This window comes from Emydura macquarii, unplaced genomic scaffold (genome assembly GCF_026122565.2).
Source record: "Emydura macquarii macquarii isolate MOO-44397 ecotype Brisbane River unplaced genomic scaffold, CSIRO-AGI_Emac_v2 contig_3530, whole genome shotgun sequence".
NCBI classification, from domain to species: domain Eukaryota; kingdom Metazoa; phylum Chordata; order Testudines; family Chelidae; genus Emydura; species Emydura macquarii.
In genome coordinates, this window is record NW_027133667.1 from 6,495,239 (window position 1) to 6,518,779 (window position 23,541).

Consider the following 23,541-nt stretch of genomic DNA (forward strand, 5'->3'; position numbering starts at 1 on the left):
GGGCTCCATTGTGTTGAGACAGAATCTCTGTGCTGAAAAACTTACAATCTAAACAGAAAAGACACACAACGGATAAGAGGGAAAATGACCTTTCCAAAGTAACACAACAGGTCAATGGTAGAGCCAGGAATAAAATCCAGGTCTCTGTCTCCCTACCTACTAGACCATCTTGCTTCCGCATAGAAATCAGGGGAGCTATACCAATTTCCACCAGCTGAGAATCTAACTCGGGCACTTAAAGTCCAAAACAATAACATTTATTGATCACATAGGGCATTGAATAAAGTCCCCGGGCTGTGGTCCAAGGTTACATAGGAAATCTCTAGTAGAGCAGGGGATTGATCCCAGGACTTTAGAGTCCCAGGCTCGCTGGATCTGAAGTCAGTTTTGTGAGCACAGGTAATGGTCATTAAAAAGCTCAAAGAGCAAACTTCTAGCCAGTGTCAACATTTTTATAGGCTTTAAAAAATACCCAAACCAATAAAAGAGCCAATATAAATTTGCCAATTACTGGCAGTCAACCTAACAATTGCAGGTAGGGCATAATATGATCACAACAGCTTGAACCAACGAGTAATCATCCCACTGCATTCTGAACAAGCTGCGAGTGAGGAAGCAGCCTTACAGAGAGCCTTACAAAGAGGGAAATGCAATAATCAAGCTTCATGGCCACAAGGGCATGTGATGAAACTGTGAGGTCAACAAGCTAGACCAGTGGTTCCCAACCTTTTTGACTCACAGATATCATTTTAACAAACCTGAAGGGCCACCAGTCCTCACCAGCAGCCCCCACCCCCACTGCAGCCAGATGGAAAGAGTTCAGCTGCCTCCCAACCTGCTGATTTCCCATCCCCCTGCCTGCAGCAGGGAAACCGCATGCATCCTGTAGCCCCATGCGCTCTGCCTGGGTCACTGGGCAGTGACTCCTTTCTGCAGCCAGGGGGATGGGAGGTCAGTGCTCCCCTCCCTCTGGCTACCACCTAGCACCTAGGGACCCAGGCAGAGCACTTTGCCATGCTCCCTGCTACAACCAGGGAGAGGAGAGCGCTGATCTCCCATCCCTTTGGCTGCAGCAAGGAGCCTACACTGGCCTTTTAGCCCAGCAGCAACGCTCCGCCTGCGACCTTAGGCACGGGCTCCCTTCTGCAGCCAGCAGTAGGGGAATGGCAGGCCACTCTGAAAGCCCCCGCGGACCACGTTTGGCCCACGGGCCACAGGTTGGGAACCACTTAGCTAGGCAAATCTAAAGCTTTCATACCACTTCCAATTCAAACTCATGATTTTCCATGGACAGGACAAGTCTGAGAGTGAGGCTCTGATTCTTAATCTGATTAAATATTTCCAAATGAATCCCCTCAGCAAACAAAGAAGAACCGCTCCCCAACAGCGAAACGTGTGGCTTCTCAGGATTGAGGACAAGATAGCACCAATGCTTTCAGCCATCATTATCATTCATTTAGCTAATCTCTCTGCATTTAATGCTGAGGAACACCACGTATTCTTTTATGATCAGTTCAAGAAGTTTATATCCAGGTTTCTGATTTAGAATAGTGATGTGTTTGATAAAGGGATAGTAGTAATTATTGGCAGTCGCTGATTTATTTCGCATACTTGCAAACTGCCAGGGTTTCAAGCTGAGATTTTTCAAAAGAACTGAGGGGCGTTAGGTGTCCAGGTAATTAGGCACTTACCTCTCTTAGGTGCCTTTGAAAGTCTCAGGCTTAATAACCTATTAAAAAACAGCTGTGTATAATTTTCATTTTTAATTGGTGTGTCTTATGCCTTACATAAGTGCTTAATAACAATAATTGGTAACTGAATTATGGCCGTGAGTTCAACTGAGTTCAAGATGCCATTGTGATGGGCACTATAAATATAGTAAGAGAGAGACCCTGGGTCAGGAGTAAGGTCCTGCAGCTGTGTCTGCTCAGTTTCCTGACAGCTTAACAAGTCAGCTATGCTGTCCAAGGGACCACCCTGCCTGATTGGCTGAAGAAGCCAGCGGGCTGGTTTGTAAGTTCAGCAGCAGCAGCAGGAGCTTGCTGGCTGCTCGGTGTGCATGACTGTTGATTCTCTACCTCCCTGTGCTCGCTTCACTCCAAGTCCTGCTCCTGCTTTGCTCCTCCACTGCTCCAGCCTAGACCTGCCCTGCCCCGCCCTGCATCCAGCCTTCATTCCAGTCCTGTCTCAGCCTTGCTTCTGCCTTGGAACCAGCTCTGCTCCTGACTCCAGGTTATCCTGGTCTGATGTTCAGCTCTGATTCCTGGCTCTAACTCTGCCCCTGGGGAGGGTGTATTTTCCAGGACCTCTTTGATAGGACACCAGCCTACTCCATTCATAGATGTGTTGCTCAAGCATCATAAGCTTGAAAACCTCAGTGGCATACACAGCTGGCTTCTCACCAGTAGCTTGGAACAGGATCCCTTTGCCATTCAAGAACCTCCAGGACTGTTGTCCTGCGATGCCTGAAAAGACCAAGAAAGCTTAAGTAGTAAAACACAACACACACATGCACGCACCCCCAAAGGCTAAAATGGTCTGCAATTTTTAAACACATAGCATTTGTAAATTTCACCTTACCTTTCTGTGTGCAGGCTTTTTACTCTGCTCAACTGTGTTATGTCCATGAAGCAACTGGGATTGTAAGTGTTGCTCTGAAAATATATTGAAGCTGACTTTTACAAAGCATTTTTTTTTTTACCTTGGGATTCCAAAGGCAACCTTTTCTGAGGATGTTCTTAACCTTTTTTTGAAGTATTGAGATAACAAATGTACTGTTTGTCTGTTTTCACACCTTTCTCCCTCTGCAGCCCAGCCGCAGTCCAGCAAGCGCCTGGGATTGTGAACTGTCATGGAGCAGCCAAAAAAGAAGCATCTGCATGATGAACTTACAGTGGATATCCTGGATAGGACCAACAAGCAGGTACAATACCGAAGGGAAAAGAATTCACAGTAAGTGGAGAGGCACAGGCAGGCTGGAAAGTGCAGGCGAGAATTGCAGCATGAGAAGAGAGACTTACGGCGCAGTTTCCAGACCAGGAATGGTGACTGTGGGAGGAAGATAGAGCAGAGCAGAAAGACATGTTTGCTGCTCACCCTAATGGCCATGACAGTTCAAGCTTCTGCACCACATCCTGAGTCCCCTCCATAGTATCGCTCCACAGACTAGGAATGCATTGGAGAACACCATCATTGGGTGGCCCATGCAACCAGGGTTGAATACTAATTGGACAGGGCACATATATTTCCTGCAGCCGTCTACCCCATGCAGTCTTCCATTCTCATTAAGTGCCAAGTTGATGCTAAACATGGTAAAAAGGATTAGGGAGAATGGAACAGCAGGAGACGTGCAGAAGTAGGAGATGTATTTGTTTGCATTAGTTACACTGTTTTGCACTGTTCAATATTTGTTATGTGCTTTATTTCATTCATAGTATTGGTGTTTAATGGCAGCCATTTCCCACCCCCTTTACCTAAGCAATCATCTCAGCCATGATTAACAATTCATGACAATCACATCCCCCCGATTCACACTGTACACTGACAGTACTTCATTTACTGTTAACAGTGTACAAATGCATTCATCAATGCACCATTCTCCCTCTTCCATTGTTCATGCAAGGCCACAATGTGGGTGCACAAAGTCTCCGGAGTCTGTCGTCCATGTGCATCTGGCTCCAGTGACAGGTGCATTTTGTGGCTGAGTGTACAGTTCAGCACTCCCTTACTGTCGCAGGTCCACTCAAGGGCAAACTGTTCACTTTGGGAGTCACAGTGTGGACCACACTGATGACAGTGGAATCCAAATAGTCAGAAGTGCCAGCAGGGTTTCAATCTGCCAAAAGCACAACCGCCAATCTACACCGACTGAGAAGGTGAATAATCCTTCTTTTGCTAGGGCCTCTGATATCAGGTTATGGGTTTCATAAGCAAAGGCAAAAGGGTGTACATGGGGTCCTCCTGAATAACGGTGGGGACAGTAAGTCCATTTATGACAATGTCATTTGGTGGGACCAGTGTCCCAATCTGTCCATGAATGTACACTTCCAATCAGCAGAAAACCTTGGCATCATGGATTTTTCAGTTCAGCCCATGCTGGCATCCAAAAACTGGGCTTTGTGGTTAACAAGGATAACAATGGATTGTAGCACCATTTGTAGTTTATGTACTCCTGTTCTCCTTGAGCAGGGCAAACTATGGGCACATGGGTCCCATCAATTGCCCTGGCGCAGTTAGGAAACCCCATTCTCTCAAAGCCAGCAGTTACTTCAGGGACATTGTTTGTGCCCACCCCTTTGGGTAAATCACACACCTCAGAAACCAGCCCCCACAGTCGACTTGCCAACATCAAACTGGTTAGCAATGGACCAGTGACGTTCTGAGGTAGTCAGTTTCCAGATGGTTACAGAAATCCGCTTCTGGGCTGGCATGTCCAACTTCAGGTGGGTGTTCTGGCACTGGAGGATCAGGGCAAGCGGCTCACAAAACTCCAGAAATGTCACTTTCTTCATGCAAAAGTTCTGTAGCCACCGCTGTTTATCCCAGGTTCACACGGTGATGTGATCCCACCAGTCTGTGCCTGTGGCCCTGCTCCAGAAGGACTGGTTTTCATAGGGGGCATCAGCGGCTATACTGAGATTCATGAGACGCATCAGCCAGTTCAAGTCTGCTATGTTTGTATTGTCATCATTCCTGTCCTCCTCTGACAAGTACCTTTGGTAGGTCAGAAAATGCTGCCAATATGTCTACCAGAATCTCATGGATGCCATGCCAATTTCCTGACACAGAAGTGAAAACACACGCAGGACAAGTTCTTCAGATGGTTCCTCCACGTTGCTGACTCCAGTTGCATGAAGACCCAAAAGACAACTCAGTTGGATGTGTTGGCAGGTTGTGACAACTTCCTGTTAAATGCCGCAGGATGGACAGTCAAGTTGTCCCACAGTGCACCATGCACAAAGGGCTAGAGCGGCTACAGTTGGAGAAGGTGCTAGGAAGCCTAGGATAGACCCAAGTTAAACCAGCCTATGTAGTGCAGTGTGGACACGTGAGTGTGAGATCTTCATCTTCTTCAACGCTTAGCCAAATGGTTGGCCGGAGCTCTCATTCCCATTTGATCCATTCCTGTGTGGCCACAAGGGCTTGACGGGCCAAGACTCCAACGTCAGAACAGACTCGATGCACCCATATAATAAGGGGTCTGTCTCTGGGCCGCCTCCAACCTACAGTTGGTGGAATTTTATCCCAGATGTTACAAGCCACCTGGAGAACAACATTAACCAGAACGTCTTGTGGCATTCTGGCAACATGTCCAAAAAGCATAATATGCTATCTGCGGACAATGGCGTCAGTAGTCTGTAGGACGGAACGACTGTAAACGTCTGCACTGTGAGTGAAGTCATTCCACGTTATGCCCAATATACAACATTGGCATTTTATGTGGAACACCTCCAGCTTTTTCCAATCTGAGCAGCATAGTGTCTATGTTTTGCAACCATACAGCAATTCAAAGAGGATACTGCTCGAATAATCCTGAACTTGGTTGTCGTGCTGAGATGATGTTGATTCCATATTCATTGTAAATGACCCATGGCAGACACTCCGATGCCAATCTGGTGAAGAACCTCTGTATGAGAGTTGGAGTAACAGGTGAGATCCAGATCCAGAAATTCTAAACCTAGAGTTAATATTCAGTGTGGGCTTACGAACACCAAGCCTGTGGGCTCGAGTCCCACATGCCTGTGATTACATTGCAGTGTAGGCATACCTTTAGAGGTGAACAAACTTTTTAATTATTAACCAGTGATGTGTGACTTTATTTTAACAATCAATAGTTATTCATATTTTCAAATCTGAAGGGTATGGTTTCCTTCACTCTTAATGAAAGGCATACATAAAGTTTTTATCTCTAAAAATGTATTTTCATTAATCATATATATTAAATGGAGCTTCACATAAGACTGTACAGTTCTTTGACCTGGCATGCTATGCTAGGAATCTTAACACTGTATATAGTTCCCAGAAAATTATCTGGATATCTACAGAGGCAGTCAAGGAAGTTTGAATAAGTCTGTTTTACAAATATGCATTGGATAGGGCAGAATTTTGTAAAGGCATTCAATATTTTTGAACTACAGATCACATCTAGAAAAGTAAAGACATTATAGGAAAACATGACATTTCCCCTTATATTTAAGAAAACTGAAAGTAAATGTATATGTACATTAATATGCATAAATGCATATGCCTTCTTATATCAAACAAATTATTTTTACACACACATTAATATGTTCCATATTTGAAATATATAACTTTCAGAATTGAAAATAGAAATATTTTATAATATTTAAACAATTTATGTTCTTAATTGTCTATGCATCAAAAAATGGCAGGAGGAACACTATCCTTTTTGTATTTTATTAATATATCAATTATAAATTAACTTGATAGTAAGAAATCAAAAATTCCATACTGGAAGAAAGCATAATAATGAGCAAGTTAATTTGTCTTGCTCATGAAACACAAGAATCCAAGAAGCAGACTAGAGCAGACCAATGGCAATTTAATTAAGCAAACTCTACCAAAATTATTTTCAACATATGCCTAATGGACAATGATCAGCATTGAAAGATATACAGGAGTCATGAAATAGGACATATTTCCTCACTGTATAAAATGTATTGTGGTTTTTACGGGGTTTATTAATTTAATAACATACAGATTTGATTTCCCTAAATAGTGGATTCTTTACTGAAAACGATTGGACCCTTTGAACTCAGAATGAAACTATTGGACTTAATAAAAACTTTCAAGTATACACAAAGCATCAAGAATAGCTAAATCTCTGATAAAGAATCTGTAAGAAATTAATGTGTTCAGTAACTGTACAGTTTCAAGCCTAATACTATCTAACTGATTCTTAACTTGTAAAAAGAAGTCTCTCTTTTAGGATTATGTTATACAAAACGGAGCTGATGTGGTGATTTGGTTAGTGAAGTCCCCTGATACTGCTGTGCATGATATGTTATGCAAGGTTACACTGTCCATGTCATTTGAACAAATGAACGTTCAATGAAATTAACAGTGGTGTGTTTCAAAATAATCTCAGCATGTTCCACCAAGAGTGAAGTGAAAATAAAGGGGTTTACATCAAACAAAACGAGAAAAACACAATTTCCTTTCTGTTCTTTCGCGGTTGTGTATTCACCGAAATCCCCTGTTGAATGTCAACAAAGGTTGCTATTGATAGGGCAAAGTAGCACCAGTATCCAGGAAGTAAGCAAACGGGTTTTTTTTTTTTCCCCATAAATAGTCTGATCTAATCCCCCCTGAACTCAAGGAGAAGACTCCCAATGACTGCAGGTCCAAAGCAGGTCCTTATGTCCTATCGGTTCATAGCTACTTTTTTGCGTGTGCTTTTGTAACGTCCACAACATGGCACGAAAGAGTTAATAAGCCTGACTGGAGCCAGGAAGTCTCACTTGCCACTTGTGTAACCTGCCGTGAAAATGCCATGCCTGGGCTAATGCAACGAATCGATTCATTCCAGTGAATCGTCTCCAGGCTGGAAGGAAGGTGTTCTCTTTGATTGGCGTGGCATGCCCTGCACTTATCGCCAGTGGCTGGGGGGAAAGGAGAGCCTGTGCCTGCCCCTCTTCCAGCCCAGAACCCTTCTGCGGGTGCTACGTGCCTGAGCTCAGAGCCTGCGTTGAAGTGATCCCTTGTCCTTACTCCCGCCGGGAAGGGGCAGATTCCCCACCACCTCCAGCCGGGCGGGGGGAAAGGAAGGAGCGTGGAGCGCTGGTGGGACTGGGCTGTGTCAGCCAGAGGGCGAGGCACGGCACAGGGGGCAAGAAGCGTCCTCGGAGAGAGCGGCACGCCTCGAACCTCCCGGGGCCGGGCTGCTCCTGCCGCCGCACCCCGCCCCTGAGAGCACGCGGTGAAACTGACTCGCCGGGACCTCGCCCGCCAGCCAGCCCCGCGCGGCTGCCACCTGTATCCTTCCCAAGCACCCGCGCTTGGCTGCCATTGGACACGCTGCCTACCGAAGCCCGCTAGGCACAAAAGGCGTTGCTAAGTGGATGCTTATTTTGTTTCCCTCCTTTTCTTTTTCCGTCCCCCCCTTTCCCCCCCACCTTTTAGTGATGAGAGCCTTGGTTCCCCTGCAACCTGTCAATTGCACTAGTTCTCTCTCTCCTCTTCCTCTCCCTTTGCCTTTTTTTCCCCCCTTTTTCTTTGCAGGGATGGTGACTTGGTAGCTGGGTAGCTTTTTTTAGTGGCACCCAGAAAATCCTTCCCAGGCAAGCGATGGCTTAGAGGAGAGGGGAGGAGGCAGGAGAAGAAGAAGAAGAAGAAGAAGAAGATGAGCTTCCACAAGGAGGATGGTGTGGGGAGCCTGTGTCACAAGGCGCTGCAGATCATCTCCGAGCTGTGCCTGGGAGGCCAAGTGGAGTGGGAGAAATGTTCAGGCATCATCCCCTTGGAGACCGCCGAGCAAGGTATAGGCAGCACAGGTACAGTGGACTCTCGGCAGAGCGCTCTCCTCTCCTCCGGCTCCTCTCCAGACTTCGGCTTCTTCTCCCCTTTTCTCCCCCCCTCCCCACGTTCCCCTCACTCTGCCTCCTTGCCTCTCCTTCGCTGCCTTAGAGCAAAGGCAGAGGAGGGGGAACAAGCGTGTGGGACGGTTTGCTCTAGTAATAGCCGCGGCAGCCGGTTGTGTGGGCGTCGGGGAAAGCTGAACTTTTTCCTTCGCCGTGCCGATGGGGCTGGGGGTCGGGCGGGGTGGGGTGGAGAGAGAATCCCTTTGAAAAAGCACAGGAAACCTAAGCGGGTTTTTCTTCGAGGGCTCGGGACCGCGCTCGCCGGAGCCGGAGTCTCATCCGATGCTTTCCAGAGCCGAGCAACAGGCAGGTTCCCACGCTCAATCGGGGAGCTGCTGGTGTAGCGATTCTGCTGAGCGGGAGGAGGAGAAGTTACAAAGGAAAGGGAAATGCGAGGGAGGGGGGGTCACGATCTTGTTGCTGGATCGGGGGAGCAGGGAGTAGAGGAAGGGGAGCAACGGGGGGGGTGCTGGAATGACCCCCAAAGTGAAAGCCCAACAGTTGATTGGATTTGTGCAACAGGAACTATCCCGTCTTGTATCCCCTCCGCCTCCCCCCCTCTTTCTAGTGCACCCCCCCCCCCGAACCTCCATCGCTAATTGTTTTTAAGATAATCTCGCTTGACCCTCCGTGAAATGTTCCTTTCGGAAAGCTGGAAAACTATTTGCTCCTGTGACATGGATGTAGGGCGGGGGGAGCGGCGGCTGGTTTTGGGTTTATAAACAATGGTTAGTAATATATGTTCCGGGGGAAGGAAGTGTTATTCTGCCTGTATGATTTACCCCCAAGTCCCCCCCGCCCCCGGTTCTTCTCTCTGGCCTTTATTCTCCCCTGCGATCCTTAGAGCACCCGGTTTCCATCAGGCAGCCACCAAGTCAACAGGTTGTCGGAATCGGAAGCGCTTCAGATGGATGATTGTTCTTACACGACATTGCTCACGGTTTGGGGGGAGCCGGGGGAAGGAAATGGTCAGATCCCCTATTGGCAGAGCAGCGACGCGGTGATTAGTTGGTTTTGAATGTGGGTAATGTGTCAGGTTTTAACAACGGGAAGGTATGTGGTGTTGGGAGAAAAAGATCTGTTGGCAAAAGCAAAACAGTAACAACAACCCCCCTTCCAGCTCTTTCCCCTAGGCTAAGGCACCGTGTGCCAAGTTTTCTTCTAAGGTTCATTTACACACCCATGAATACAGGGAGCCATACACTGAAATCTCCCTGATCAAGTCAACGCTAGCTGGCGCCTCTGGATCATTTTCTGTGGTTAGTTAAATGAGCCAGGAACAAAGGACGCGATTCCGCTGCTACTCCTGAAGTCGTGGCCAAAGTCCCAAAGTTTCCAGTGAGAACAGAATGGAGAAGGAAGGTTATCTACACGGATGGGGGGGTTGTGTTTTCTTTCAGTTAGAGCCAGTTATACAGTGTATCTGGGTGCGTGAGGAATACATACAATATAGTACACGCTATAAATGGGAGGACAGATTAATAGATTGTGTATGCAGAAGTGTTGCTAGTGGATGTTTTTATTTTTCACTTGGTTGAACTACACGGCATCCCCACTAACTACACTAATAATGCCCATTTTTAATTAAATATGGATATGTTAATCATCTTGATCCAAATTGTTTCATATCAAATAGAGATGGTGTTGAGCTTCTAAATCTTCCAATGGGGTTGCTTTATTTGTAGTAAAAGAGCACTTAGTGCATTGTATATTCATTTGTGAAGGTCATTATTGGTATTATAACAAACACGAATGTAATATAAAGGAATAAGATGTGAAAGATTCAAAGGGGCTGTCCAAGTTACTGATAAAGCATGCTTTTCTGTTTAGATTCAGCACCTGTTTTGATATCAGATTGCATACCTTAATTCTGTCCATTTCTTCAAAACCAACAATCTTGTCGGTATTTTAAATTCATAGTGCTTAGCCAACTTGCAACTGTTTGCCAAAAGGCCTGCAATTTTAAATACTGGGGAAATAAGAATTCGTCATGAAGCAAAAGTGGCTGAGATGAGAACATAAAATTGCTTGCTCACAGGAGTAGTAGAAACATGTCTTACATAAAAATAATGCGAGAGGATATATTTTCTAAATGATCAAAATATTAGATTATTTTATGTCTTCCGTTTGATGAATGCTTGCTAAAACTTTAACTTCTTTTCAGCAAATGCATTGTCTTTCGTGTACCTACATTATTTTAATAAGATAAAGAATGTTAGGGCATCCTTACATGAAAAACTATAAAGAGTTTTAAAATAAAGGCATTCTTTTTCTGTAGTATAAAATTTTCTTCATTTCTCATTCATTTGTGGATCAGTGTGTTTTAAAACTCACTAACATTTTTAAACCGTGCTTTACATTAAATGAGATCACTAATGCACTGATAAAAGACTTGATTCAGCATTTCTTTTTCAGACAAAACTTCCACTGAAGTCTCTGGGTACTGGATTGTAAATCCCTAACTCTCAGTGGTAAACAGTTGCTCCCCAGAGTAGTGCTATTAAAGCCCTTGGGATGACTTGTGTGTGAGGCTGCTCATTAGAGTAAGGGGTTCACAATCTGCCAATGACCACAGGGGAGTTTTGCTTGAGGAAAAGACAGCAGGATCAGGCCTAAAGTTAAATAGCCACAGCCAAGTTCTGCCACACTTACTCGTGTTAAATAGTACCATATTGAGAGAGTAGTACTAATAAATAGTACCACTAATATCAGTGTGACTACTTGCCAAACAAGGTACTATTCAACATGAGTGAGGGTGGCAGAATCTAGTCCAAAATTATTAGTGTCATACAGGACCCTTAAGAAATCATGTTAGTTGGATCATATTAGTAAAGTCACATCAATGAACCTCCACAAGTGTGGAGTAGTAGGCAGTCTTCTCCAAAGAGAGATGAATGAAAAAGTGATTTCCTCCTCCTACATGTTTTCTTATCTCTCCATTGAAGAATGGGAAGCTTTTTCTGTAGCCATGCATACTTCTACATGAGCATCAGTGTTCATTAAGATTAGTATCAATAGCACGTCAAGAAGATTAACTTAATTTCTGTTTGAAAGTGACCAGGTCTCTGCAGACAGAATAGTTATATTCCTTAACAGAGCAAGACATCATCTGGTGATACAGAGTGTTGCTTGTATAATCTGAATATTTGCCTTTCTTTTTTTTAGTATAGTAAGTTCCTCAATGACCATACAAACTAAAACCTATATTAAATGTTATTTTGCTGTTTGCCTATTATATATGCTGTTATATTTGGAAATCACTGGTCAGTGGTGGTCTCTTCTTAAACTATTGCATTTGACCAGGCAATTTTATTCAGAGAATATTTTCTCTCAAAGCTAGAACATGAATGTGAATTTCAATTAGTGTAATTTCCATTGATTCTTGAAGGAGCATTTGCATTTATTTGCAAACACTTCTTCCTCTTCAAACCATTGCCATCAGATGATGCTTGTCAACTGCATTTACACTCAAATTAAACTAAAAACAATCCCATTAATTAAAACCCTGTTAGCAAACATAATTTAATATTTACTGACACCCGAAAAGGAATGCAAACACGTGTGTTGTTAAAATATTAATAATGTTAACATATTTAAATATCTAATCACTTGAATACAGAACATTTAAACAGCAATATGTATACTCAGTGCACACGAGTATTATGTGCTGAAGGATTATAACTATAGTGCTCAGAGAGGCTACACGAGATGTGGCTGTTAAAAGTAGAATAGCTATATTGGGATATCTGCTGCTCCTCACGTGCATGGATTACACCTATTAATGTCGACATAAGATAAGGTCCAAGTTTTCAGAAATGCTAAGCACCCACAGTTCTTACTGACTTCATTTGAAATTGTGAACACTCCTCACTTCTGAAAACGAGACTCTAAATGTTTTTTTTCTTGAACCAAGCACCAGTAGCTTGGCTTGATACAAGGAATAATATTTGGCGTGAGATTCTTTATCGCACAATGGTGTTCTGCTGTGGTTGTGGTATAGGAAAGAAGCTTCCTCCAGCTGTGTCTTTGTGGTCATGCAGCAGTAGCCCAGCTGCTCCTCATCCTCTGGGAATCAATGGCTGGTGGGTCAGCATAATTGCAGACCCCTTAGTCTTTACTCTGCCCCTTAAATCCCGACGCACTGTGATCCCCTCCACACGCCTTCCCATCTCCCAAACTGGATTCTGTGCAAAGGGTCCCCAACCCCTTCCCTTGCATAGTGGAACCACACAAGTTTCAGAGCATCTAGGGCTCTCAGTAGCCATAGTGGAAGGGGCAGGATTTGTCCCAGGACAATCACATTTGTATATAGAGCGGAAACTAAACCTCAATAAGTTTTCAGAAGCCATTGGAGTTGATATGGGGACTTGCTGCTATTCAATTAAGCATTACTTGACAGTCCAGAAAACAAATATGGTGTGAGGCAGCATCAAGAAGAGAAGAAAGTATAATATAAAACATATTGTAATGGCTCGGTGTATCAGGATGGTATGTCCTCACTTTGAATTCTGTGTTCAGTTTGGTTCCCACATCTCAGAAAAGATAAAGTAAAGAAGAGACCAAGCCCGGAGAAGGGCAGCACAAATGATGAGATGCATTGGTGAGATTCCAAATGAGAAGAGATGTAAAAGCCTAAGAATAATTAGTCTGGAAAGGAGAAAAATCATAGGAGATATGTTTGAGGAACGTAAAATAATAATATAAAGGAAAACTGACCACTTCTGTTTTAGTACAAAAACAAGGAGCCACTTTGAAAGGCTGTGAGACTGCATTCTGATGGCTTCTGAAACCTAGAGGACACTCAGGGCCTCGAGGGATACGTCTACACAGAGATAAGAGACCCGTGGCACAGCCGCAGCTGGCCTGGATCAGCTGACTCGGGCACGTGGGGCTCGGGTTGTGGGGCTAAAAATTGTTGTGTAAATGTCCAGCCCAAGCCTGAATGTCCACGCAGCAATTTTTCAGCCTCGAGCTCAAGCCCTATGAACCTGAGTCAGTTGACCTGGGCCAGCCATGGGTTTTTTATCCCTGTGTACAACATCCTAGAGGACTCACAAAGTCTCATGTGTGCTTGGGTTGAAGAGCAGTCTGCAAATACCAATGATCAAATGGATATGTAACTTGTCAGGATGAAAAAATGTATTTGATTAAGGGATTGTGATTCATTAGTAAACAGATCCATTAGCAAGTGAGAAATAAATTAAAATTGTGCTTAACCAGATGGTGTCAGTGAGCAAATTCAGACACCAACAGAGTGGGTTTACAGTATGACCACTGGAATAAAAAGAAGCAAGTTTGAACCAAGTCAAAAGACTTGAGTAAGACCATCAAATGTGAGTGTTAGTATATGAGAACAGCGAGGAGTTCCTGTCTAGATTTCTAAATTTAAGAGTGTTTTCACTTTTGTATGTGTGCAAAGTGTTTTGACAGTGTCTAGCTTACTAGAAAAACTACAAAACTCTGCATCTTCAGCTTCCTGACATATACTAAGGTATAATGTTTCCTATCTGTGTGGTTCTGGATGGAGTGGAAGTAATTGCTGATGATTTGCTAATTTGGGGTAGAAATGATCAACACCGCAATTGTGTAATGTTCTGTAGTTTGCCAAAGGAAAAAAAAATCTTAAATTAAACAGCAAAAATGCCAGATTTGGCCATTCAGTTGTATAGGACTCATACTCAGTTACAGAGGAGTTTGATTGCACCCAGGCAGTTGTACAAATGGAAAATCCTACTATTAAAGTGATCTTTCACAGATTCATGGACGTTAATCTATCTGAGTAAATTCACCCCTCATTTGTCATAATTAAGTGCTCCACTCAGAATGCTGCCTGTGGATAGTACTGAATGGCACTTGGGTGATTAGCAAAAGAGAAATTTGGGGCACTTAAAAAAAAGTTACAGTAATATTGTAATTGAGATTAACAAAGATCCCGAGTCTCAGTGCAAGCTTACATGGGTTGAGAGCTGTCCTTCCGTAAAATAACCCCCAGTGGGCTATGTTTCCAAAGCACTACAACATAACCAAGCTACGTTCAGACTGAAAAGGAAATGCAGATAGTAAATTTGGTAGTGGGTGATTTTATGAGCTGAAATCAGCTGATGTAGATATGGACCAAACATTATTAAAAGCAATGTTACAGAAACTATTGTGCAAAGCACTGCCTAGAATCCAGAAGATGATCATGAAATTTCTAGAGTAGTTGTTTAATATTGGCTGGCAACGAGCTTTTTGTAGTGGATGTGTTTTCAAGGGTGCCTATAAACATGGAAAGCCAGGAGCTGCGGGAAGAAGAATTTGAAGTAAATAATACTCAGGCACTCTGCATTTCCAAAAATAAATGTGACAAACTCAGATGAGAAATACAAAATGGCTCAAGGATAAAATAGCTTGAGGGAGTCATTTTAATTGGAAAACCAACAGAAAAATGACAGTTACTTGCAATCATAAAATCTTATTAGCCTGTGGAGATGAAATTATGGCAAATGATTGGATGCCCTGGGTGAATACCCTGGGTAAAGTCCTGGCCTTATTGAAGTCAATGGGAGATTTGCAACTGACTTCAGTGGGGACATGTTTTCACCCAGAGTTTTAATACAACACAGCATGAGACTAGGATGCTAAATCCGCAGTGCTCATAAGATATTGTGAGGCATAAGAACAAAACTTGAGATATCTTATTCCAGGCAACCATGAATGGATACCATTGAAGATAAATGGATGAGTGCAACTGGGGGAGGAGACTGTCAGGGAGCTGGTTACAAGTCCCCAATTTCCTGACCCATCTGTGAGCCCAGAGCAGGTTAGAGCAGCCATCTCAGAATACAGGCACCCATCCATGACTCTTGCCATAACAGAATTAATGTACATCCATCTGCATCCAGACATTAAATAGACTCTTAATTTGTCCCTCGCTTTAAATCTTACTTAGGAACAAATAGCACACTATTGACATATAGGGAATGCAATCCGTTTCTGTTGACAGATTCAGCCTGAAGTACCAAATTTCCTTGATGGGCATGCAAAGAGACTCCTGTCTGAAGAAACGTCTCCTGATATTTTCTCTTATCAAATCAAACTTTCTGTAAGAAAGACATTATAGGTGACATTTCCAGTCTAATACATAGGATTTGGAAAGCTCAGCTTTAATACTGTTCCACAGAGGACTTGGATGAATTCAGTCTTAATATGACAGAAAGATAATTTTAATAATTGCTCAGTTGAGTGCCCATCAGAACTGGGGAAATGCGATAATACTATCTGTACTTTTTAATGCCACCTTCTGTGATATTTAGATTTATAGCAATCATTTCAGTATATTTTGAATGAATTATTTGCTGCTCAACTTCCTAGGCAATGTAAAACTGTGTCGTTATTGAAGTATTTTATGATGCAATTACAGCATGTGAAGCTGTTGAATTTACTGATAAAGAATCAAGACTACAACTACTATAACTACTCCTAAAATTACCTCTCAGATAATTTTTCTCTTCTCTTCAGGGACTAAAAATATGATTTGATTCTTTTGGGTTAAAATTATTGGATATGTTTCCTGTAAAGATGTGAGAATTAGATAGAATCTGAAATAGATGAGAAAAACACTTAAAATATTTAAAATTTAAAGCTCTTAAAATTAAGTGGATATCACCAACTTGTGAGTGGCTACCTTGATTTAAAAAAAGCATTCTCATTCATAGGAAAGATGAAGCATTAAAAAGCCCCCACCTCTGACTAAGACTAATAACTCACATGTGTTGGATTTTCTCAAGGGTCTCGAAGGAAAGGAGTTGTATAATTCTATGACTGCTTTTTATTTGTGATTCAATCCACCTATTCACATAACTAAATTTTCTCATATTCCTAATAAGGGGTATCATTTATATACTCTCAGTGAAGGCTGACTAACTGACTGATCTCAAAAAAGTAGTTAGTGGGGACTCCTCATTGAATATGGGGTGATTCCTAGAGAGGTTCTACGGGGATTAGTACTAAGCGAGAGTATTCAGTGTTTTTATCAATGATCTGGAAATAAATATAACAGCTGATAAAATTTGTGGATGGCACAAAGATGGGTGGAGCAGTAAGTAACGATGAGGACAGGGCAATCATACAGAGCCACCTGGATCTCCTAATAATATGGACCTGTTTAAATAAAATGTGTTTTAGTACAGCCAAATGCAAGGTCATACATCAAGGAAGAAATGATATAGGGCCATACCTATAGTAGCATAGAATTATAGAAATGTAGCACTGGAATGGACCTTGATAGGTCACCTAATCCAATCCCTTGTGCTAAGGCAGGGCTAACTATTATCTAGACCAGTGGTTCTCAAACTTTTGTATTGGCGACTTCTTTCACACAGTCTCTGAGTGCAACCCTCCTCATAACTAAAAACACATTTTTTTATATTAACACTGTTTTAAATGCTAAAGGTATAATCCTATTGTTTAAAATGATTTTACATTTTCTCACTCCTTTTCAATGAAAACTAAAACATATTTTTATCAAATTATTGTTATAAGCAGAAAAGTTATTTTTTAAAAAAAATATTTACTGCTTAATACTGGGGAGTATGAAGAAGGGGGTTTGTCAATATCACTTTTCACAGCAGACTTAGTGCACCATTGCCACCTTTACTTTTGCACTGCTGCTGGTGGCGGGCACTGCTTTAAAGAGCTGGGCAACCGGAAAGCAGCAGCTGCTGGCCGGGTGCCCAGCACTAAAGGCAGCTCCGCTGCCAGCAGCAGTGCGGAACTGCAGAAGTAAGGGTGGCAATGCCATATCATGCCACCCTTACTTCTGAGTAATGTTTGACTTTGTGCCGAGAGGGAGGTTTATGGGGGGAGCTAAGGCAAATTTTGGGGTGGCTATAGCCCCCGCAACCCACCTCCCAGTGCCACCCCTGTCTGTGTGTCTGACTGTTAAATTATAAATTACTTTTTGGGCCAATCTCAGTGTTCTGATTGGTCTGCGGTTTAATGCAGCTCTTCAGCTGCTGACCAATCAAGCCCTCTAATGTTGTTTCAGTCCCACCTTTTTAGTCTCAGGACAACAAATCTGCGTGCACAATACTACAATCCCCAGTTTCAACAGGTGATAATACAAATATATATTCTGTCTAGGAACAACAGTTGCTGCATTATATATTTACAATGCTTTTTGAAGTAAATGCACTACTTTGTGATGGACAGGTGTGTGTAATTTTAAACACTAGATTTAAATTATATATTTTATAGCAGTTGCTCTCTGTTTCATGCATGTACTTGTGACCCCCACGTAATAACCTTGCAACCCTCTGGAGATGTCACAACCCCCAGTTTGAGAACCACTGATCTAGCCCATCCATGACAGGTGTTTGTCTCACCTGTTCTTAAAAACTTCCAATGACAGAGATTCCACAACCTCCCTAGGTAATTTGTTCCACTGCTTAACTACCCTGACAGTTAGGAAACTTTTCCTAATATCTAAACTAAATCTCCCTTGCTACAATGTAACCCCATTGCTTGATCTGTCCCCAGTGGATAAGGTAACAATTAATCACCCTCCTCTTCATAACAATCTTTTATGTACTTGAAGCCTATTAACATGTCCCCCCATCTGTCTTCTCTACTCTAGACTAAACAAACCCAATTTTTTTAATCTTACCTTGTAAGTCATGTTTTCTAGACCTTTAATCATATTTGTTGCTCTCCTCTGGACTTTCTCCATTTTGTCCACATCTATTTGTCCATCCCCAAAGTGTGGTACTCAGAACGGGACACAATACTTCAACTGAGGCCTTATCAGTGCTGAGTAGAGTGGCAAAATTACTTCTTGTGTCTTGCTTAAACACTCTGGCTAAGATAACCCAGAATGACATTTGCTTTTTTTGTAACAGTGTTACATTTCTTTACTCAGACATAGTTTGTGATCTGAAAGGAATTCTTAAGGGCTAAATTTTGGCATTTAGCCTCAATTCTGAGTTTAGGACATAGAAGAGCAACATCCATCCAAAGGAGTATCATGAATTATTCTGCTTCTGCAGCTCTCCAGAAGGAAGTAATTTATCTATACCCATTTAAAGCATGCAATATGTACCTTCCATCTCCTGCTGTGTGAAGGGCCACTAGACAGGTGAGATTAGGAAAGGTGGAACCATGATTCTGCCTGTTCTTTAACCCTCCTTTCCAGTGAGTTCACTGAGAGCAACTCAGAAGTGAACTTGGCCTGTATATCCCAGAGCACAGGTTTCAATTTCAGTTTTTCAAGCCAGGCAAGGGGAATGAACAATTCCTTATTCCCTTCCCCCTTCATCATGGCTATGTAAGGAAAAGCCACAATTTAGCGCTAAAGGATCACTTACCATATGAAGAGAAATCTCTATATACAAGAGAAATAGAACAATTCCAGAATTTTAGACAACTAGCCAAAATATGTATCTGTCTAAAATTCCGTAATTATTTTATTTCTCTGGTATAAAACATTGTGCTTTTTTATTTTTAAGTACCCTTTTTTTCTTGATTTAGATCCAAGGTTTTTCTGGGGGTTTTCAAATTTTCTCAAGGCTCTTTTTTCTCTCTCTCTTCTTTTGTTACACCATGAAAAGGAATAACAGGATGGGCCTTGAGCTCAATATTTATTATTGAATGATATGTATCTGAAATGTATAACTATAATGTTTAAAAAAAATCAAACCTCTGAAATTTCAATTATACCTTTAAAACCCGAAGAGAACAGTGAGTTACATACCATTTCAGAGAACCACTGTGTACTTAGAGGACTTTCTGTGATTCTTTAACAAAATGGTATTTAAAGTGCTCAATGTGCTTCTCAACTGGTTCTTTTTACCTGTGCGGAGCCTGAAGCTCTGGATGCAAAGTATTAGCTGTAGAACTGTCAAGCCTTATTTTAACAAGCAGAAGCAGCAATTGCTTAGGGGACAAGAATTCTCCACAAAATTTAATTGGGGTTTATTGAATAATTTTAAAACATGTGATAGGCCCTTTTCAAAAGAAGATGGGTTTGAGGATTTTTAAGTCTATATTTTATAATATAACATGGTACTGAAAAAAAAATCAAACTGAAGTGTGTTTCATATAATAACACTCCTAATCCAGACTCCTACTGGCGCTCCCAAAGGTCAGCCTTTCCCTGACATTTGAATCCGTTCATAAAGCTGAGAGCTATGAAATCTGTTTTCTTTACCTTGGTGACATTACTGGACATCTTCATTCCTTGTGGCAGGCCAAATCAAATGCAGGAGGGGTAGCTAAAGTGCAGCACTCGGTCTATACACCCGCTACAGTGTGGCCAGCCCCATTTTCAATACAGAGGTATAGCCCATGGAGACCCCAGTTATACTATATAGTATACAAGGTGGCATACTAAATGACATCTGGATATGAGTGGCCTTTGGATGTTAGCCTCTGCTAGTCGTACTTCCATAATTGTTAAAGAAGAGAGCAGCTATATCTTGTTCTATTTTATGCAAATTATGTGTTGCCTCTAGGCTTCTGAAAAGTTTCCAATGCATCCAATGCAAATTTCCTAATGTGACTAAAGTTTGGAAGACCCTGAACAACTGTGTGTGTGTGTGTGTGTATATATATATATATGCCAGGGTGCATATGATGATCTTTTTTAATGTGTACTCATAGAAAATAGCTTCTGTGATTTAATTTTTTTGGGTCAGATTCATTCTCGGTTTTACTTCAGTGAAGTTGTAGCCAGTATTCACTAAGGGTCTAATCTGAAGCCCACTGAAATCAATGGAAACACAGGTTACACTTTCCTCACAGTGATTAGTACCTTACTCCTCATGTACAAATATTCATTTCAGTGTGAGTAAGGCTGGCAGAAACTGGCCATTAGCTGGGAAACAAAGCAATAATTAATGAAATTTTAGTTAAATTGTTATTAGTGGATAAAACTTTTAAAATGCGTTTGTTTTTTTTTTGGATATCTAAAAGAGTGAAAATGTTAATGTGTAATATCCTAAAGCTCTACACAAGAGAATTATCTAAAATCTTCTCCTCCCTTACTTGTGTCATTTTTCTTTTTCTCTGTGTTTGACTGTCTTGATGATCTTTGTTTTTGATTGTTTGCAGACATCTCAGTCAGTCTGCTAGCAGTAGTCGTCAGCTTCTGTGGGCTTGCCTTGCTGGTAGTCTCGCTGTTTGTCTTTTGGAAGTTGTGTTGGCCATGCTGGAGAAGCAAGCCTCTCATTTCTAATACCAGTAATATCCCTCAAAGCACCTCGAGTGCTCCTACTGAAGTTTTTGAAACCAACGAGAAAAAGGAAATTAAAGAAAATGGGAAACCTTCAGTGAAGGTACTTGAGGCTGCAATGAAAATTAGCCACACTTCCCCTGATATTCCAGCAGAAGTCCAGAATGCATTGAAAGAACATCTAATTAAACATGCACGCATGCAAAGACAGATCACTGAGCCTACATCCTCATCAAGGTAAGGAAAACTCAATTTTTTAGCAATTTATAGAGTATAGATAAGAGACGAAGCATTTTGTTGTGATTAAGGAATCAAATTTGGAGAGTTTTCAGTCCAGTGCTTACAAGTTTTAGATAAAACCACAATCATATTAAGCCAAAGCATCAACATTCTGGCAAAATTTTCAGTAAACAGCAATAATGAACACTCTCTGAAAAATGTTATTTAAATTAAATGATTTCATTATTTATAAATGCAAAGATCAAGTCTATGTCTGTTGCTACTGTACTTAAATATGTATTTGTACTTGTGACAATTTCCATAAAAACTTTTGTTAAGGAAGGATCTTTTAGGGCTATTTGCCAAAGCCAGGCAAGCATATCGACATAGTAGCATATCGACATATTCAAGTACAATCAGTAGATATATTTTTACAGCTCCATCAACTGAAAATTTGACTCATAAAATAAATTACAAACTTGTGGTTGATGCACCTTTCTTTAAGATGTGGATTGGCATTTTAAAAGGGTTAAAAATTCCAGACTCAACAAAATATACCTCTTTGTGGAATAGTCCTAAAACATTACATCTAAAGTACAGCGGGGAGGGTTTCAATAAATCTGGAGCATCTCTGAAAGCAATGGTACAATTTAGAGGATACCAATTTTTTGTCCATCTCAGGTACTGGATTATGTCAATATCTAGTGAACTAAACGTATACTGTGATACGTAGCAGTATCTGCAGTATCAAAGAATGTTTGAACTAGAATAGTATAAACTAATATGTAATGCATGTGAAACGTTTAAACGGTAAAATACAACATCACTCCCTACCTCTGAAAAAATGTAGTAATGCTTTTTGGACACTGAAAGTGAAAATGAAGGGTGGGGGAGAGAAATGTGTTGTGAATCATGACATAAATGAAAACAATAAATGCTAAATATAAAGTATTTCATTTTTACTCAATAAATAATTTGTACTATGTACACTTTAAACTGAAGCAAAGACACATGAACAGTTCAGGCAAATGCTGAAGATGTTAGAAGATGACATGTTGAGACAGATTCTGTCCCAGACAATGGCCCCTTTATGCCCTGTATATTGTACATAGGCAACCTTATTTTGACCTCGTTGTACTTTGTGCTTTGTACTGCTACTATTCCTGGCTATGAAGCAGCCATGTAAGGCTGTCATAAATCAAAACATTCTTTGAGGAAGTTCTCACTCACAGCAGGAACTGCGCAGTCCTCTTGAATTTCCCTGAATTAGGAAGGTGCACAAATATCTTAAAGCCTCTTTTTCTTCCACTCGTCTGGGTTCCAAGTCCAGTGTTCCACTTCCTAAGAGTCAGAGCACAGAATCTGATCTATTCGATGAAACTTTTTTAAAATGCTGGAGAGACATCCTCTAAATCATAAATGTCATACTGACCACAGAGGGACCAAAGTTGGTATGGTTTAACGCGACAAGAATATTACATAAAATAGTAAGATATTAATTGGAAGTTTCTTGCCCATACCATTGCTTCTCACATCCCAAAATCTCCATCAGGTAGTATAAAGTTCCAAGAAACATACATTAATAAATAGATAGAAGAAATATCTAGATGCAAAACAAACCCAAGCACTGTCTGGGTACCATATAGGAAAGGAAATAGCTCCTAGGGTCCTGATTCAAAGCTCATTTGAGTCCATGGAAATATTCCTGTAGACTTCCAATAGAATTTGGATCAGACCCAAAAACCATAAAAAGTCTCGGAGCTAGGGACAATCTTAAGGAACATAAGCAGTATTTTCTCCTCTTCTCAGTTGTATCATCTGGCAGTGTTTCTAGGAGGTCTTTCTCTCTTGCCCATCCCAGATTATTAAGGGGAAAACTTCACCCAAATGGGCCTTTGATTTCTTCTGGCTTTGGAGCTCCCATTTGACAGTAGGATCTTTGAAGACATAGCCCTTTTAGAGTCCCTCTGAAAGCTGAGTGTCTATCATACAAAATACTTGCTTGTGTATTTTTAGAATCAGATCCCTCATCAACATTTCACAGTAGCTTTCTACATGGTCCTTTCTATCTTTACAAATACGTTTTTCGCATTCCTATACTTGTCTCATATAGCTCTTTGCCTACTGCTCCTTGAACCTCTAACATTCAGTGATGGCATTATTGTGATCCAGAGATTTATATATCAGAAGAGAAGACAAAAAAGGTAAATTCTCTGGATTGCTCAGTCCCATTTGTGCCACTCCTAGCATGTGGCTCCAACTTCCTTGCTGGGATACCTGTAGTGGTAGAACAATCCCTAGTAGGCATAGAAGTGGCATAGCTGGCTTCCACACCACCCTCAGTAGAGGCATTATTCAGGGAGGAGCATGTCACAATAGAAAGTGAGTGGAATGCACTGCTCTCTGGCTAGGCTCAGCTAGCAGACGGTCTAACAGGAAAGTTTGCCAGATGGCTAAAGTTAGAGTACAAAGCCTAAGCGTCTCTAGCCTGTACTGGAGCAGAGAACCAGGGAG

At 41.7% G+C, this 23,541-nt stretch overlaps 1 protein-coding gene across 1 annotated transcript in view; it reads left to right on the plus strand.

Annotated features, from left to right (window-relative positions):
• The first annotated feature begins 8,362 nt into the window (after positions 1 to 8,362).
• Positions 8,363 to 23,541, plus strand: part of SYT10 (synaptotagmin 10) — a 49,546-nt gene continuing 34,367 nt past the window's right edge. The window contains exons 1-2 of the mRNA XM_067536077.1: positions 8,363 to 8,513; positions 20,688 to 21,045. Coding sequence (XP_067392178.1) covers positions 8,363 to 8,513; positions 20,688 to 21,045 — 509 coding nt within the window. The remainder of the gene's footprint in view (positions 8,514 to 20,687; positions 21,046 to 23,541) is intronic.